This window comes from Hoplias malabaricus, chromosome Y, assembly GCF_029633855.1.
Source record: "Hoplias malabaricus isolate fHopMal1 chromosome Y, fHopMal1.hap1, whole genome shotgun sequence".
NCBI classification, from domain to species: domain Eukaryota; kingdom Metazoa; phylum Chordata; class Actinopteri; order Characiformes; family Erythrinidae; genus Hoplias; species Hoplias malabaricus.
Genome location: NC_089820.1, coordinates 7837092 through 7853952, shown reverse-complemented (window position 1 = coordinate 7853952; position 16861 = coordinate 7837092). Strand labels below are relative to the sequence as shown.

General features: G+C 41.7%; 1 protein-coding gene across 1 annotated transcript in view; it reads left to right on the top strand.

Moving 5' to 3' along the window:
• The first annotated feature begins 3845 nt into the window (after positions 1-3845).
• The window catches only part of LOC136677690 (patr class I histocompatibility antigen, B-1 alpha chain-like), a 34643-nt gene continuing 21627 nt past the window's right edge, over positions 3846-16861 (top strand). Inside the window, exons 1-2 of the mRNA XM_066655283.1 lie at positions 3846-4014; positions 7625-7891. Coding sequence (XP_066511380.1) covers positions 3954-4014; positions 7625-7891 — 328 coding nt within the window. The 5' untranslated portion in view covers positions 3846-3953. The remainder of the gene's footprint in view (positions 4015-7624; positions 7892-16861) is intronic.

Below are 16861 nucleotides of genomic sequence, written 5' to 3'. Positions count from 1 at the left end.
GATTCATGCAACAGATACAGAGACATTCTGCTCTCCTGAAGATCATTAAACTAAACTCTATTAGAATATTTTTCCCAGTAAATTGCTGACTTTAATCCTCCAACAGCTGTATTCATTTGAAAAGGCAACAAGGAAATGTATTGGCTTCATCTGACATCAACCCAATATTTCGGTTTACTGAGCCAGTTTTACAGAAAACACTTTGATTATAAATATTCAATTCACATTAAATTCACATTAAATACTGATACCAAAAAATGCATTAGGGCTGAAGGCAATAAGAAAGTCCTTTATACAGCATCACTCTACTTTCAGTTTTCAATTCAACTGCCCCACTTCTCTTCTACCCAGCAACTGATGATGCTCAGAATTGTTTTAATCCTGTTTCATTCTGAAGTCTGAATACCTATTCACAAAAAGTTTTTCTTATTCGTACATTTTCCACACATGAATCACAGTGGGTCCAGAGCCTGCTCAGAATCACCGGGCGCACCCTCGAAAAAAAACTACAAAGAACTGAAAAAGTCTGTAGTCTTCCTGAACAGCAGCAAAGCAGAATCTGTCCATGTATTTTGTAAATACTTTATAACAAGCTTACAAACTGTACTATTTTAATTGTTCATTAATTATTATTACAGATCTTGAGTGGAAGCCTTTACTAACAGTCAGGTCACTTACATTATAATATTTAACCTATGTCCAGTTAAAATGCACAGAAGTATGGAATGTATTCATTGTAACACATCATTTGCCAGTTATTGCTGAAAATCATTTTAACCTGTTTTAGCTCAAAGGTTCGCTTTTATTCTATTTAAGGAAATGAATCTATATTCCTGCGAGACTTTGTCTGACTCATTGTTTGGGCAATACTTTTCTAACTTAATCTTTATTCATTCTTTTCTGATTGAGGCTTATTCTTTTCCATACCGAGTGATTTAGTCTTTTCCATAGGTTGTAATACTAAATGTAGTCTAACGATCAAACACATTACTGCAGTTTACATGAGAACCTGCTTTTGATTCTTTTCAATGGAAACACCACCACTTTATGATCGAGTTAGAGTTCTTTATTCTTATATCATTTATTACTGAATGTGATTTTTTTGTAAAAAGATAAAAGTCAGTCAGATTCCTTGTCATTTCTTGTCATCACAGATGTGTTGAGGGAATAACAAAATGTAATTTGCCTAACATTAGTTCTGTCTAAAAACAGCTATACATTAAGCTCCTAGTGTTTCAGCACTGACCTGTTGCTCTCACCAAAGCTGTAAAACACACCCTGTAGGAGGCACCATGGCTCTGTTGGTTACAGCACTGATAAAAACACACAAGAAGGAAGATGCCTTCTCAACTCACTCCAGTCTAGCATCTTCCTGACTGAGATGTAAGAGCAATACTTTATTAATATTATAGTTATAGTGCATAATAACTTCATACAACTTCAGAATTTATGAAAAATAATTTAAATAGAGTATATACAAGAAATTTGTACAGCATTGTTATTAATGGGGCACTGGGGCACAATGGGGAGTGTCACTCTCTCACAGCTCCAGGCTCCTTGGGTTGTGGTCTTGAGCCAACCGTGTGTTTGTTCTGTTCTCTTTGGGCCAGGGAGACTGTTCTTCCAACAGTCCAAAACCATAGCTGTGATGTGCGTGGTGCCCTGTCCAGGGTGTGTTCCTGCCTTGTGTGATTCTGGGTCAGCTCCGGACCCACCGTGACACTGAACGTTGAATGTTACCAATGGTTTAACAATAAAGATAAATTCTGTGTTTTTTGCTTTACAAGAATGCACCAATCTTGAATGTAGTTCTACTAAAACAACACACCCTACTCTATATAGCACAGTGGCCCATCAAGGTTTTCTGCAGTGCTCCCTCTACCTTTGTGTAGATAAGAATGGTTAAAGGCCCCCCACTCTGACACACAGTGACATGTCTTTTGATTCCTACCTCCTCTGGAATTTTATTTAAACATTTTAATTCATGCACAATTTCTTATTGAACAAAACTAACAAAATAAATGAATAAATCACTTTTACAATGGAATTATTAAAGATACATGTATTATGTATGTATTCACTTGCCTTGCTGCTCCTTCCCTGCAATAGCTCTGTACCCCCACTCTGTGAACCACAGATTTAGGAGGTGCAGAGTTTTTGGCAAACTTTTGGCTTTCTGTACATCCTCAAAACTGTGAGTGTGACGGTCTGGTGGCGTGATTTTTAACCTCACAGGATACTGCAAACCAAACTGTACATCAGTGTATGATCGTAGCTGCATTATATGCTTCTAAAGGTTTCTCTTCTCCTCGCAACTGACAAGGTGTAGTCAGGTGAAATTAACATTTTCTCTCCTCTATAACACAATAGTGAAGCCCTCCCAGCACATTGTATAATCACAGTATACAACAGTATACACAGTAAACAACATTGTATAATATTTCTCTTGTAATGCTCCTGTAAAGCCCTGTCCAGCAGTGGGTTTTCCTCTAGTTTGAGCAGACTTTGAAGCAGCATGAAAAAAAATTCTGTCACCTGCAGACACTTGGATACCTCTGGGACCCCTGTAATCCACAGATATTTCTTCCAAGAGCCTGGCTCCATATCCTCACATTTATCTTAGAGGCCATCTTTATCTCTGTTAGCTGCACACTGTGGTCAGTGAGGGTACGTTCCAATTCTTACTAAGTTTACTGTGTAGGGAATTTGTCATGGCCTAGAAATGGAGCATTGACTGAGTTGTCCTCGCCTCTGTGTGAATTCAGAGGAGAATTCACACTTGTGGCTTTGCGGCCCGGCTTCAGTGTTTCAGTTTGCTGTGAGAATAACATTCTGTTCAGTGGCACGACTAAAGGACAGTTGCATAGAAAAATGAGTTCCTGTGCAAATTAAAAGTTAAAATTAGCCATGCTCTCAGAGCCATGGGGAAATACATCTACATTCTCCACACGTCACATTTATTCATTCATTCTGAAACTGCTTATCCAGTTCAGGGTCGCCGTGGGTCTGGAGCCTACCCGGAATCACTGGGCACAAAGCAGGAGTACACCCTGGAGGGTACGCCTGTCCTTCACAGGGTGACACACACTCACACATTCACTCACCCACTCACACTTACGGACACTTTTGTGTCACCAATCCACCTACCAACGTGTGTTTTTGGACTGTGGGACGAAACCAGAGCACCCGGAGGAAACCCATGTTGACACAGGGAGAACACACCAACTCCTCACAGACAGTCACCCGGAGCGGGAATTGAACCCACAACCTTCAGGTCCCTGGAGCTGTGTGACTGTGACACTACCTGCTGAAACACCCTCCAAAATAAATAAATTAATACAATTAAATAAATAAATAAATAAATAAATAATTTAAAAAAGAAATAGTAATTTAAATTTCTACTCTTTCTAAAAGTGTATAGAGCATCAACAGATATCACAGCACAGGCAGCAGCAATTAAGCCTGAATAAGTTAAATGAGTGTTAAAATGTGTGATTCTGGGTAGGCTCCAGATCCACAGGGACACTGGGTAATTGATTACAGATGATGAATGAATGGATGAACTTGTGTTAAATATCTTACATTCATGGATAGAGACAGTCCCATCTTATGCAAAATATGCAGGAGAATGAATCTGGAAAATACTGGTTTAATATAAAAACTCATATCAGCTGCAGTTTTCACTTTCAGAATCAACCTCCTCTGCCCTTTTCTGCCCAGAGACTCCTGACTCTGAAAAGAATCATTTTGTTCTATTGAACACAGCTCCTGGACACTGAATTCTCATTGGTCAGATTTCTGCTGTAATAACCCCGCCTCCGCCTGTGGAGATAATTACTCTCTAGATCACGGCCAAGGAGCCGCACGTCGCGAGAGAAGAGGAGACATTGTGTTGTTTGGATTGAGGAGTTTTTGTGGATTATTGGTGTTCATCGGCTGCAGAAGCTTCAGAAATGGAGCACATCATGAAGTCCTTCGTTTTCCTGGCATTTACTCTTTCTCTGGCTTCAGCAGGTCAGTGCGATGGTGTTCATGTAATAATCATGTTATAAGCAGTTTGACTGTTAGGATGCTTTATTAACACTTATAGGAACTTGTAGAAACGTGTGAAGTGTCTCAGACTTTGTTCAGACACAGTTTATAAATCTCTAAACACAGAGCAGTGCTGCTATTTACAAAACGTAAAATAAACACATAGTTAAGGAGCGTGTTGGTGTTAGTTACAAAGACTAAAAACATAAAAACAACAGAAATGAGGTAAAATCAGTGATTAACCTTAACAAACTCCTCAATATTAACTTATTAATTTTCCACCAGTTTAGACATTTGTAAACATGTAGTGCGTATAAAAACTGCTACTGTTTTACATCCATGTAACTTACAGATTTCAAATCAGTTTTAGTGCACAGATGCACATCTAACAATCTACAATCTTTGGTAAAATATGCCTTGAATTTTGAAAATGTATTTAATTGAATTATAATTGTTTTTTAACGTAAAAAATGGCTACGGTAAGCTATTAATTTGACGTACAGATCTAAAATCTGACCAACAAACTACAACCTTTGGTTTGATCAAATATTCCTCACTTGAATTTCAGTACATTTTTATGATAGATAAGTTAATTAATTTATTGTCTGCAACCGCTTACCCGTTCAGGGTCACAGTGGGTCAGGAGCCTACCCGGAATCGTTGGGGCGCAAGGCGGGAACACACCCTGGACAAACCCTGTATGTCACATAGACGCTTCTCTGTAGCAGTTTATCTAATAGAGCAGCATGTGACACAACAGGTAGTGTCACTGTCACACAGCCCAGGGTCCTGGGGTTGTGGGTTCGAGCCCCACTCTCCACTCTCCCCACAGTCCAAAAACACATTTTTATAGGTGAACCCAAAAATTGTCCATAGGTGTGAGTTAATGTGTGGGTGTGTGTTGCCCTGTGATGGACTATATAAGTCCTTGTGGTAGTGGTCAAACTCATCGGGGTAGACTGAGGGGAACTTATCTATCCATCCTTCTGCCTCACCACAGAGGTCTCACACCCAGACCCACTGGCATTGAATCATCTTCTGTCAGTGCCAGTGCAGTGAGTAGCTCCTTAGATCCCCAATGTTCGTCACCCCCCAGAGAGTAAATTAATATTGCTCTTGATTTGTATTATATAAGATATTTATTTTAGTTTACAGACACAGATTGATCCTTTCTGCATTCATCAAAAAAAAAAATGTAAATCAGGCCTCTATTATTCCCCAAATCTCCCTCCTAGATGCGGGAGTTGGAATTAGATTTATTCTGTCCAATGGGGTTCTGTGAAAGAAGTGACACAGTGTCCTCAAATCTGTGAGGAGTTTGGTGTGTTCTCCCTGTGTCAGCGTGGGTTTCCTCCGGGTGCTCTGGATTGGTGATTTAAAAGTGTCATATATGTGAGATTGTGTGAGTGAATGTGTGTGTGTCTGTGTTGCTCTGTGAAGGACTGGCGCCCCCTCCAGGGTGTGTTCCTGACTTGTGCCCAGTGATTCCGGGTAGGCTCCGGACCCACCGCAAACTGGATAAGTGGTTACAGGCAATGAATGAATGAATGAATAATTCTTAAATATTTCTCTCCTGTTCCCTTTATTGAAACTTATCTCTAAACTCACACAGTGTGTATCATAACGGTCACTTAGAGTTCAAAAACATCAGGTATAACAACATAAAAATCATGATTTAAAACCAGGTGTTAAATGATTATTGTGTGTTAAGACTAGTGTTTTATTTATAGATTTTTCAAACATTTTAATGTAAATTAAATTACTTGTAAATTTTAATAATAATAACATTTAATTCACATATATGTTATTCAAAGTATTTCAGGATTTTTCTGTATTTTGGGTGTTTAAGCTACCATCCTTTTTTACTATGTCATAGGTAAACATTGCATAATAATAATAATAATAATAATATTTCAAGCACCTTTCTATGCACACATCAATAAGAAAAATATAATTATAATTGGCAAATATATGAAAAAATATTATAGGTAGTTAGCAACTATGCTTTTGGAAAATCCACCCCTGGTTAAGTTTATGATTAACATTTAAACTCATGGCAGTAAACCAACCAGAGTGAAGAAATATGTATTTTTATATGTTATTTATAAATAATAATTTTCAATAAATATGTATTTGTGTCTTTAGGCTGCAGATATGTTTTTTTTGCTACATTAAACCAATAAACTGATTAAACTAGATTTGAAGGAAAGTTACTGTAGTACTGTTGACCATTCCCTAAATGTCTCCTCCAATAATAATAATAATAATAATAATAATAATTAGAAATATGATAATACTTGGATGGTGTTAGAAATTCGACATGAAGAGTCAGGAGACTGGAGTTCTGCGCTGACTGCAGGTTATTTACAAATACACAGGATCCTGGGTGATCGCAGTCTGTCACAGGATGATCTGAAGTTTGGAGACTGGAGGCTCAGTTCACTCTGTTCCCAGTCCAGTCTAACAGCAAATATTTTAGGAGGACCTTATGTACATTGGAGAAATAGGAAAAGGGAATTGGACAAAGAAGAGATGTGAGAGGAGGGGTATAATATAAGGGGGAATGATTGGTGGGAATGGGGGATGAGACAATGAGGGGGAATAACAAAAGGTCACACTAAGGTACAAATATACAGTACAGTTCCTCTCAATGGTAATAAGTCCCAGGTTTCAGTGGCAGTGTCTTTAATTGTTTGAGGTGCACTGTGTAGTAAATGACAGGTGTTTTTAATGTGAATTGTGTAGATTACAACCACAGATTAGTTTCATTTTAAACCTTTAGAGCTTCATTCTGCCTGACGACAGCTGATGTTTTCTTGGCGTTATAATCATAATAACAACATAATAACAGTGTAATTACAGTATAATAATAACATCTTAACAAAAAGACTATATTAAGACTTAATGTAAGTGCTATTTAATTTGAAGTGAAATTGTTTTTCTTTTTGACCTATAAGAACATTGACAAGAATTATATTTCATCACATATTGGAACAAAAATACCAATAATTATGATAATAATAATGTGCCAAAGAAACTGAAAGTGTTTTTAAATCATAGCATAAATAATAAACAGATACATAAATATAACAATGCTCTCAATAATAAATTTCAAGCTTTATGTTGCCTGACTGCTTATGTATTTGGGGGTGTGGCTATAAACTCACTCACATCTCTGACTGTTTATTAATAATAAATAACAATAAGTAACATTTCAGTGACATATGATAAGATTAAATAAACACTTTGGAGTTTGTATCACTAGTGTCAGCGCTTGTTTGTTGTTTCTCTCGGTTGTGAGCTGTTATTGTATTGAGCAGAACCTGTGCCTGGACCCATATTTTACAATGACAATAACAACAATAATAAAAATAATAGTTGCTACTTTAGGTATTATAATTCTGTTTAAATTTAGTACTTCAGTTTTATTTTTTATTTCCATATGCAAACAGCCAGCATTTCTGTTTTATTTATAAGTTTAATGTTTTTCTGGCTGTGTGACGTGTAGCTGAACATTTCTGAGCTGTAAGATTGTGTTGGTTTTTCATGTGTAAGTGATAACCGTGATTTAAATTCCTGTTTCATTTTTCAGCCACACACTCTCTGCAGTACTTCTACACTGCCGTCACACCAGGAATAAACTTTGCAGAATTTACTATTGTGGGACTGGTGGATGGAGGGCAGTTTGTCTACTATGACAGCAACGCAGGCAAAATGACCCCAAAGACAGAGTGGATACAGAAGGTTGTTGGTGATGAGCCAGGTTACTGGGACATTCAGACACAGAACGCACAGGGCACTCAGGAGACCTACAAAGTCAATGTGGCTACAGCAATGCAGCGCTTCAATCAGAGCGGAGGTGAGCATGAACACACTCACAGCTTTAACACCAGCTCTGTATAAACTCCACTCTGTGTCTCTGTGTGTCTCTAGCTCCACGAGTTTAACTTTCAGCAGATTTACTTTAGAAACACTGCTAGGAATCATGGGTAAATAAATAATTAAACGTGTTTATGCACCTACACCAGACTGAAGATTTTAAAATAATGGTTTATGTGGATGAATATATTTGTACAAGGCTAGAAAAAATAACCCCACCCTGCTGCCCTCTAGTGATATTGAAGTGTAGCGGGGATCATTAGCGCCCCCAGCTGTTGATACCGTGTTCACAGTGTAAACTTTTAGATTACTTTTTGAGTTTTTTTTTGTTTTTATGTATATATCCATTTATAACTGTTTTGTGTGTGAGTGTGTTTTCTCTGATCAAAATATCACACACCCCAGAATATTTTAATGCAGTCACATGCTGGTGGTCTCACAGGGCTGCTGTGTGCAGAAGCTTTTGAACAGACAGCATAAATTCACTGGTGTCTTAGGGAGCAGCTCAGTGGCGCTTTCCTCTTTCCATTTCTCATTCTTTCTCCTGTCCCTTCTTTCTTTCTTCCTGATGATTGGGGCGTGTTGTTATTTCACTGGTGACTCTCCTGTGATGGAGGTTATCTCTCATCGTATTTCATTATTTCACTTAAGAATTTGATACTAACTGATGGGTTCATAAAAGGGTTTAAAAAGTGAAAACATACTCTTTCTTTTATCTCCACTCTCTCCTTTCCCTTCTCCTTTCTTTCTTGGTTTCTCTCTTGTCTCTCTTTGTCTCCTCCGTTTATCTGGAGTTATGGAATAACTAAATAACTCTGAGCTCCTCTTCCTTGCCTTCTTCAGCCACAGTCTATACTTTTCAAACTCAGTCTTCATCTTCTTTTTCTCTCTTCTCTTTTGTCTTTGTCCTCTTTATTTCTCTTTCTCAACTGTTATTTTTCTCTTGCTCATGTCATTCTCTTCTCTAAACCTTTTTTCCTCTCTTACTTTCTTTCTCCTCGTTGTCCCTCCCATTCTCTATCTCTAACCTCTTCTCTCTTTTCCTCTTGCTTCTCTCTCTCAACCCTTTTATCTCTTTTTCTCTTCTCTCTCTTCTGTCTCTATCTCTCTCTTCTCTCTCTCCTCTGCATTGGTTGAAGAGCCTGTGTGGTTTAATCCATATCTATCTCTTATGGCCCAAGTCTACAGGACTCTGTTGGAGGCTGGTTTCACTAAGGTCCTCCTCTGAGCAGTGGGGTGTGGTTTGGTCATCAGCGGAAGGGCCTCAGGACCCTGGCTTCACAATGTGATCAATGTGTTGAGGGGATGGTGATCAGACTCAGAGATTAAGAGTGTAGTTGGGTTAAGATCTGAACTCTACACAGACTTCACTGAACACAGAGACATGGGGGAGGGGGAGTCTTCTTTTCATTGAAGGTCTCCAGAGAGTGGTGTTGTCTGTGGACGACAAGATCAGAGCTGTGTGAAATCTGATTATTTTGGGGGGTTTTAGAAGAAAGAACTGACTCCACATGGAGAGTCCACCTCTCAGTCTCTGAGGACCTGAGGCCTTCATGGAGGCTGCTGTACAAGGGCCCTCTGCCCTAGCGCTCTGGTGACCCCTAGTGGAGGATCTTACACTGTGCAGTCTCTCCCTTTCTCTATATCTCCAACTTCTTCCTTCTCCTTTCTCTCTGTTTCTTTGTGTTCTCTCGCCCATCCTTCATCTGTCTTTATCTCCCCTCTCTCTCTCTCTCTGTCGCTCTCTCTCTCTCTCTCTCTCTCTCTCTCTCTCCTCACTGTCTCCCTTTCTTTCCTCTCTCTTCTGCTTTGGTTGAGGAGCCTCTGTGGCTTAATCATATCTATCGCTTATTGCCCACGTCTCCAGGACTCTGAGGGTCCTCTGTTGAAGGCTGGTTTCACTAAGGTACTCCTCTGAAGAGGTTGGTGTGGTGGTTTGGTCATCAGCGGAAGTGGCAGGAACCCCTCGGGACCCCTGGCCTCACAGGTGCTGGAGGTGTTGAGGTCAGTCCTGCCGACCATCGCCTCAGAATCTCTTAATGAAACACTTAACGAAGACCAGGGAACGTTAGGAACCTGAGGGTTCTGCATGAGACTAAACAGATAGAGGCTGTGGAGGTGGGCTCTTCCTCATTAAAGGAGCTGGTGGTCCCTGTGTTAAAGGTCCATGGAGAGAGAGAGAGAGAGAGAGAGAGAGAGAGAGAGAGAGACCTCCAGTGGAGGATTGTATGTGGGATTGTGGCCACAGGAGAAACAGGTTGAAGGGATTCAGCAGGAAAGACAGGACGAGGGGATGCAGGAGGAGAGACGGGATGAGGGGATGCAGGAGGAGAGACGGGATGAGGGGATGCTGGGGGGAGGGAAAAGATGAGAGGACACAGAGAGACAGGAGGATTGACAGGATGAAGGGATGCCAGAGGGGAGAGAGGATGATGAGACGCAGGGTCTCTGGTCTCAATTTATGCCCTTTTCTCTGCTCTCTTCCTCTTCTCTCTCTCCCTTTGTCTTTCTCCTCTTTTCTCTTATGTCACTCTCTCGTTCTCTTTTTTATAGGAATATTTGTTGCAATGTCCTTTTGCTTTCTCTCCCTGTCTCCCTCTCTCTCTCTCTCTCTCTCTGTCTCTCTCTCTCTCCCTCTCTCTCTCTCTCTCTCTCTCTCTCTCTCTCTCTCTCTCTCTCTCTCTCTCTGACTGTGGGAGGCTGTAGACTGTGAATCCTGCAGGTAGTAAAGAGTTGAAGTGTCTCAGCCTGAGAGACGTGTGAGACACTAAAAGGACAGAGGAGGTAGAGAGCGGCTCTTTCTCTAAAGGAAGCTGGTGGTCCCTCTGCGACAGACCCCTGGAGACGACGTGTGTGAGAGAGGGTCAGTGGAGGACGGTGCAGGGGAGTTGTCTATAAACAGACACACAGCAGACACTGATCCCTCAGCTGGGGACGTGTGTCCTGTCTGTGGACGTCAGGGACAATGTCTCGTCTCAGTCCAGTGTGTTCTGTCAGGTCCAGTCCTGGTCTTCATTAAGGACTGGGGGGTGGGGTGTGTTCTGATGAGAGAGGGTCTGCTCTGGTTCTCAGTGTTGACTCTGCTTCGTGGCTCTGAGGAAGTGTTTGTGCTGAATGTGGGAGGTGTTTGTGTTTGTTGTTATTTTGTGTCGGTTGTAAACGCTGCTTTTATGTGAACGGTGTTTGATTAAAGAGGATGAAAAACTCAGTCTCCTCCCTCCTTCTCTGTCTCTCTCCCTCTCTCATTTTATCCCTTTCTCCTCTGTCTTCGTTTGTCTCCATTTCTCCCCCTCTCTGCCTCTCTTTCTTTCTCTCTCACCTTTCTCCCGTCTCTCTCTCACTCTCTCTCTCTCTCTCTCTCTCTCTCTCTCTCTTATCCATTTTCTCTATTGTTTCTACCATTCTCTCTCCTCTCACTTGCCTTTTCTTCTGCTTCTCTCTTCTCTCTCTCCCCCTTTTTATCTTTTCCCTCTCTCCCTTTCTCTCCTGCCTCTTGTCTTTCTCTCCTCTCTCCTTTTTTGTGCCTTTTCTTCTGTCTCCTATCACTTCTTTTTTCTCCTCTTGCAGTTTTTTCTTTTCTCTCACTCTACTGCTCTCACTTTCCTCTACCTTTTTTCCTCTACTCTCTTTCCCCTTCTCTTTCTGTTTGTCTTTTCTCTCTCTCTCTCCATTTCTCTGTTGTTCTCTCTCTCCTCACGCCCTACCTTTCTCTCTCTCATCTGTCTCTCCCTTTCTCCTGCTATTTTTCTCTCTCCTTCTACCCTCTCTCTCTCCATTTCTCTGTCTCTCACCTCTCCCTTGTCGTCTTTTTCTCCTCTGTCTCTCTCTCTCTCCTCTGTGGAGTATGAGTTGTGATTGTTGTGATGAAGGTTTTATTGGAGTCTTTCTGAGCTGCGGAGAGAAGAGGAAACGTCGGGAGGTGAGGTTTATTTTGAGGGGAGCTCAGAGATGGCTCTGTTTCAGCGGAGAGAGAGGAGCCTGAGTGAGTCTTAAAGGCTGATGCAGATGAAGGGGGATGTTGTATAAACAGATGGAGGTGGTGGGGTTGAGAGGGTGTGGGACTGTGGGGGGCTCTGGAACATTTCTGCTGGGGTCTTGATCTTTACTGACCTTTTGTCGTGAAGCTTGAAGTGGCCGCTGAATTCTAACGTGTTTTTAGGTGATTTTGTGTTTCACTGTCGACCTGAGGCAGTGGATAATGTTCAAAACTCCAAACCCTCTCCCTTTCTCTTTCTCTCACTCTCTCTCTCTATTCCCTCTCTCTTTCTCTTCCTCCTTCCTCTTCTCTCTCTGTGTCTCTGCTCTGTTTTCTGTCTAACACCCAATAGCCCCTTTTCTTTCCCTTCTCTCACTCTATCCCTCTCTCTGTTCCTTCTCTCTCTTCTCTTACTTTTTCTCTCGCCTCACATCTCTCACTTTCTCTCGCTCTCTACCTCTCTCGCGCATGGCTCTCATTTTCTTTCTTCTTTCTCTCCTCTCTCCTTTTCTTTCTCTCTCTCCCTTTCTATTCATCATTGTTTCTCTCCTCTCTCCTTTCTCCCTCTCTCTCTCCTTCTCTCTTCCTCTCTACTGTTCTACTCTTTTTTCTTTCCTCTCTCTCCTCTCTCACCTATCTATTGTTCTTCTCTTTGTTTCTCTCCTCTCTCCTTTTCTCTCTCTCTCTGTCTCTCAGTTCAGTTCAGCAGTGCTTTAGTGGCATGAATGTAATCCAATACACTGTTGCTGAAGGATATTACAGAAAATACAGAAACATTTAGATACAGATACAATTACAACCACAGGAAGTGATATTTACAGGATTACTGATCAAACAAGAAACGGAAAATGAGAGTGGGGAGATGATATAGATGTTTAATCAGTAATAAGTCAGTAATAATCATTAATAATTAGTAATAAATCAGTAATAAGTCAGTAATAATCAATAATAATTGGTCTGGAGCTTCTCAGTGTCAGTGCGGAGCAGGAACTCAGGACAGACTCGACTCGCTCTCTGATAGAACCTGCTCCTGATGGACTCGTACCTGGGACACTGGGCTAGGAAGTACAGCTCTGTCTTCACCACCGAGAGCTCACAGTGAGAGCACAGTCTGGCCTCTCTGGGCACCCAGCTCTGTCTGTGACGGCCGCTCTCCACGGCCAGACTGTGCTCACTGAGTCTGTACATGGTCAGCGTCTTCCTCAGTGCCCTCTCTCTGATGGTTGTGAGGTATGCGGCCAGTGTGTAGTCTCTGCTGAGAGCTGAGTAGCTCTGTAGTTTGTGTTGGTGGTGTATAGTGTGGGTGTGGTTCCCCTGGTTCTTAGACCTCTTTTGAAATGTCACTATCTCAGTTTTTCTGTGGTTTACTTTCAGAGCCCAGTTTTGACAGTAGTTCTCCAGGACGTTTAAACTTTCCTAGAGTCCCTCTCTGGTGGGGGACAGAAAACAAGGTCATCTGAGTAGAGGAGGCACGTGATTCTGGTTTCCCCCAAAGAGAGGCCGGGTACTGAGTCACTCTGGTCCAGTTCAGGAGCCAGTTCATTGATGTAGAGATTAAAGAGAGTGGGGCTCAGGCTGCAGCCCTGATGTACTCCTCGTGACTGTGGGAAGAGCTCTGTTCTGAGTGTTCCCTTTTTCACTGCACATTTACTGTGAGAGTACATCTATTTAATGACGTCGAATGTTTTCTCCTCCACGCCACTTTCACAATTTGTTTATACAATAATCACGTGCCACATGGAGTCAAACGCTTTTTGAAAATCTACAAAACGTGTGAAGATTTTGTCTTTATTCTGATTGAAGTGTTTATCTTTCAGCGTGTGGAGGGTGAAGATGTGGTCAGAGGCTCTGTGGTTCTCTCCCTCTTCCTTTCTATTCTTCTTCTCTGTTTCTCTCCTCTCTCCTTTCTCTCTTCCTATCTATTCTTCTCTTTGTTTCTCTTCTCTCTCCTTTCTCTCTCTCCCTCTCCTTCTCTCATCCTATCCAGTTCTACTCTTTTTTTCTCTCCTCTCTCTCTCTCTCTCTCTCTCTCTCTTTCTTTCTATTTTTCTTCTCTTTGTTTCTCTCCTGTCCTTCTCTCTTCCTATCTATTGTTCTTCCCTTTTTTCTCTCCTCTCTCTCTCTCTCTCTCTCTTCTTCTATTTTTCTTCTCTGTTTCTCTTTTCTCCACCCCCTTCTTTCTTCCTTTCTATTTTTCTTCTCTTTGTTTCTCTCCTCTCTCTCTCTCTCTCTCTCTCTCTCTCTCTCCCTCTCCTTCTCTCATCCTATCCAGTTCTACTCTTTTTTCTCTCCTCTCTCTATCTCTCTCTCTCTCTCTCTTTCTTTCTTTCTATTTTTCTTCTCTTTGTTTCTCTCCTTTCTCCTTCTCTCTTCCTATCTATTGTTCTTCTTTCTTTCTCTCCTTCTCTCTACTTCTCTTTGTTTCTCTCTCCTTTTCTCTCCCCTATGTCTTCTCTCCCTATTTCTTTCCCCCCCCTCTCTGTCTGTTTCTCTCTCCCTCTCTCCTGTCTGTTCTTCCTCACCTTTCTGAATTCCTCTCCTTATGTCTTTCCCTCTGTGTGTGTGTGTGTGTGTGTGTGTGTGTCTGAGGTGAGTGAGGTGCAGGTGGAGGACGTGCTGTTAGTGGGTGGTGGGGGGTGGGAGTAAGTGAGTGTTCTGTGATTAAACTGCCTCCACTGTGAGGCTGAACAGAGCTGTGTTTTTGTGTGAAGCAGAGGGAGATGTGTTAACCTCCAAAGTGACCCTGGAGTCATGGGATGGGGCAGTTTTATCCTGTTGCTCTGGTGCTTTCTGACAGCTCTAAAGCCAGTGTAAGGGACGCCCCTCATGTTGTGTTTGAGCAGAGGGGAGCACGGGGTGATTCGAGTGTGATGTTGAACTTTAGAGACTGGTTGTGTTCTCACAGAGAGTACAGTGGGGTACGGGAGAAGGGTCTCACAATGTGGGGGCACAGCGGGGGCAGGAGGAGGGGAGACCAGACTCGGAGTGGAGTGCTGTCACTGTGGAGGGCTCAACACTCTCCTGCCTCAGCTCCTTCTGTTACTCATTCTCAACTGGGGGAGGCACAGAGGAGGGGCATCAACCTGCTGCTGTCACTGAGAGGAGGAGGAGGAGAAGGTTGTAGAGGGTGGGGCTATAAGCAGTGAGACGGTGCAGGGGAGTGGTCTGAGGGGGCTTGGGTTCTCCTGGGGGACAGTGGTTCTAAAGTGCGGTGGACTCTCAGGCTGTGGACATAGCCGAGAAATAGAAATAGTGGATGTTTTCTAACTTGTTTTCGTCATGGATACATGTGGGAAGTCGTGAAGTTACACAGAACAGTGAGCTTCAAAGAGTCGAGTTAAAGCAGACCTTTAAGGCACAGCAGTTGTTTGTGAATGTTTCTGAGGCAGTCGTAGTGAGAGAGGAGAAGAATGTTTCACAGCTGAAAAGGCTCTGAAACAACACGAGAGTAAACTGTTAGTCGTAACGCAGAGTGCTGGGAGGGAGCGGGGGATTGGAACTGTGCTGTAGACTTTAGTTTGAACAGGAAGAGGAGGAGCCTCTCCCACAGTCCACCATGGTTGGGGTGAGTAAAGGAGTGGGGCCTGGTGGACGTGGAGGGAGGAGTGTTGTGTGAAATAGTGCTCCTGGGTTACAGCAGCTGCAGTAAGAGTCAGTGCAGTGAGATTGGACAGAGTTTACATTTTAAGCACAAACAGGAATAAAGCTTTAAAACACTAATATCCTCCTAATTTGAGCAGCACATGAACTTAATGTTCCCCTGACCTCGAAGCTCAGCTTTTACTTACGGTTTTTACTGGTACAACATGAGTTGTTTTTGAACATTGTTACTGTATTTTGCCAGCGGTGGAGATTCAGGAAACAGACTGAGATCGTTTGGGTTCATTGTGGGATGTGGATAAAACAGAAATGAAGGACTTCTCTCAACAATACACTGCACACACAGCAGCTATGATTCAAAAGTGTACTCAGGATTGAAAGAAAGAACTGATTGGTGGTTGCTGTGGTACAGTGGTAACACCATTAGCGCCCATGTGAGAAACCTGGGTTTGATTGCAGGTCTGGGAAACCAGTCTGTGCTACACCAATTAGAGTCCTAGGGCAAGAATCCTAACACTGCATTGGCCTAACTGTAATACCAGTAAACTCGTAAGTCGCTCTGGATAAGAACCTCTGTCAAAATGTCATAAATGTAAATGATACAGGTGTGACATTTCTGCTGCAAGGAAACGAGAAGGTAGTGGTGTTCTTTCTTCATGGACAAGTGAAGAGGGCTCAGAATATTGGGTGCGAACACTCATTCCATCTTTGCTCTGGCACAGGCTCCCTGCTCTTGAAGATCCACAGATGAGAATTGTGCAGTTTTCCTGGACTTTTGACCCTGTTTAACTGCTGTTGCAGGAAGGATGTCAAGGCCTTATTGACCTGTCAGGTCAAGGCCTTCTACACTGTAAAATCTAATTAGTTAACCTTACTTAAAAAAAGCATGCAAACCGATTGCCTTAAAAAAACTAAGTAAATTGGAATAGGGACTGTATGTTGTATTAACAAATGCTTTTTTAGTATAGTTTACTTACACTTCGGTTTAATTAACTTAAAAAAAACTGTATATACTACTTAATAATATGTTTCATATGTACTTCAGATTTAGTATAGCCTACTCAGAATTACTATTTCAAACAGCTAAATAACTTCAATTAAAATGTACTATGTGTATATTCAAAATAACTCATTAATCAAAGTTGGGCTAACTACAGTGATATTTTCTGCAACTTAGAATTTGTCAGTTGTGTTTACTTGAACAGCAATCTGAATTACTTATTAAAACCATGCAAACCGATTGCCTTAAAAAGACCAAGTAAGTATTACTTGTGTAACTTAAGTACTTTACACATCCATAAAACATGAATGAAAAGCAGATTCCGTACACTTTAAAATAAGTCCATTTACACAATAAATCAAGGTACTGAGATT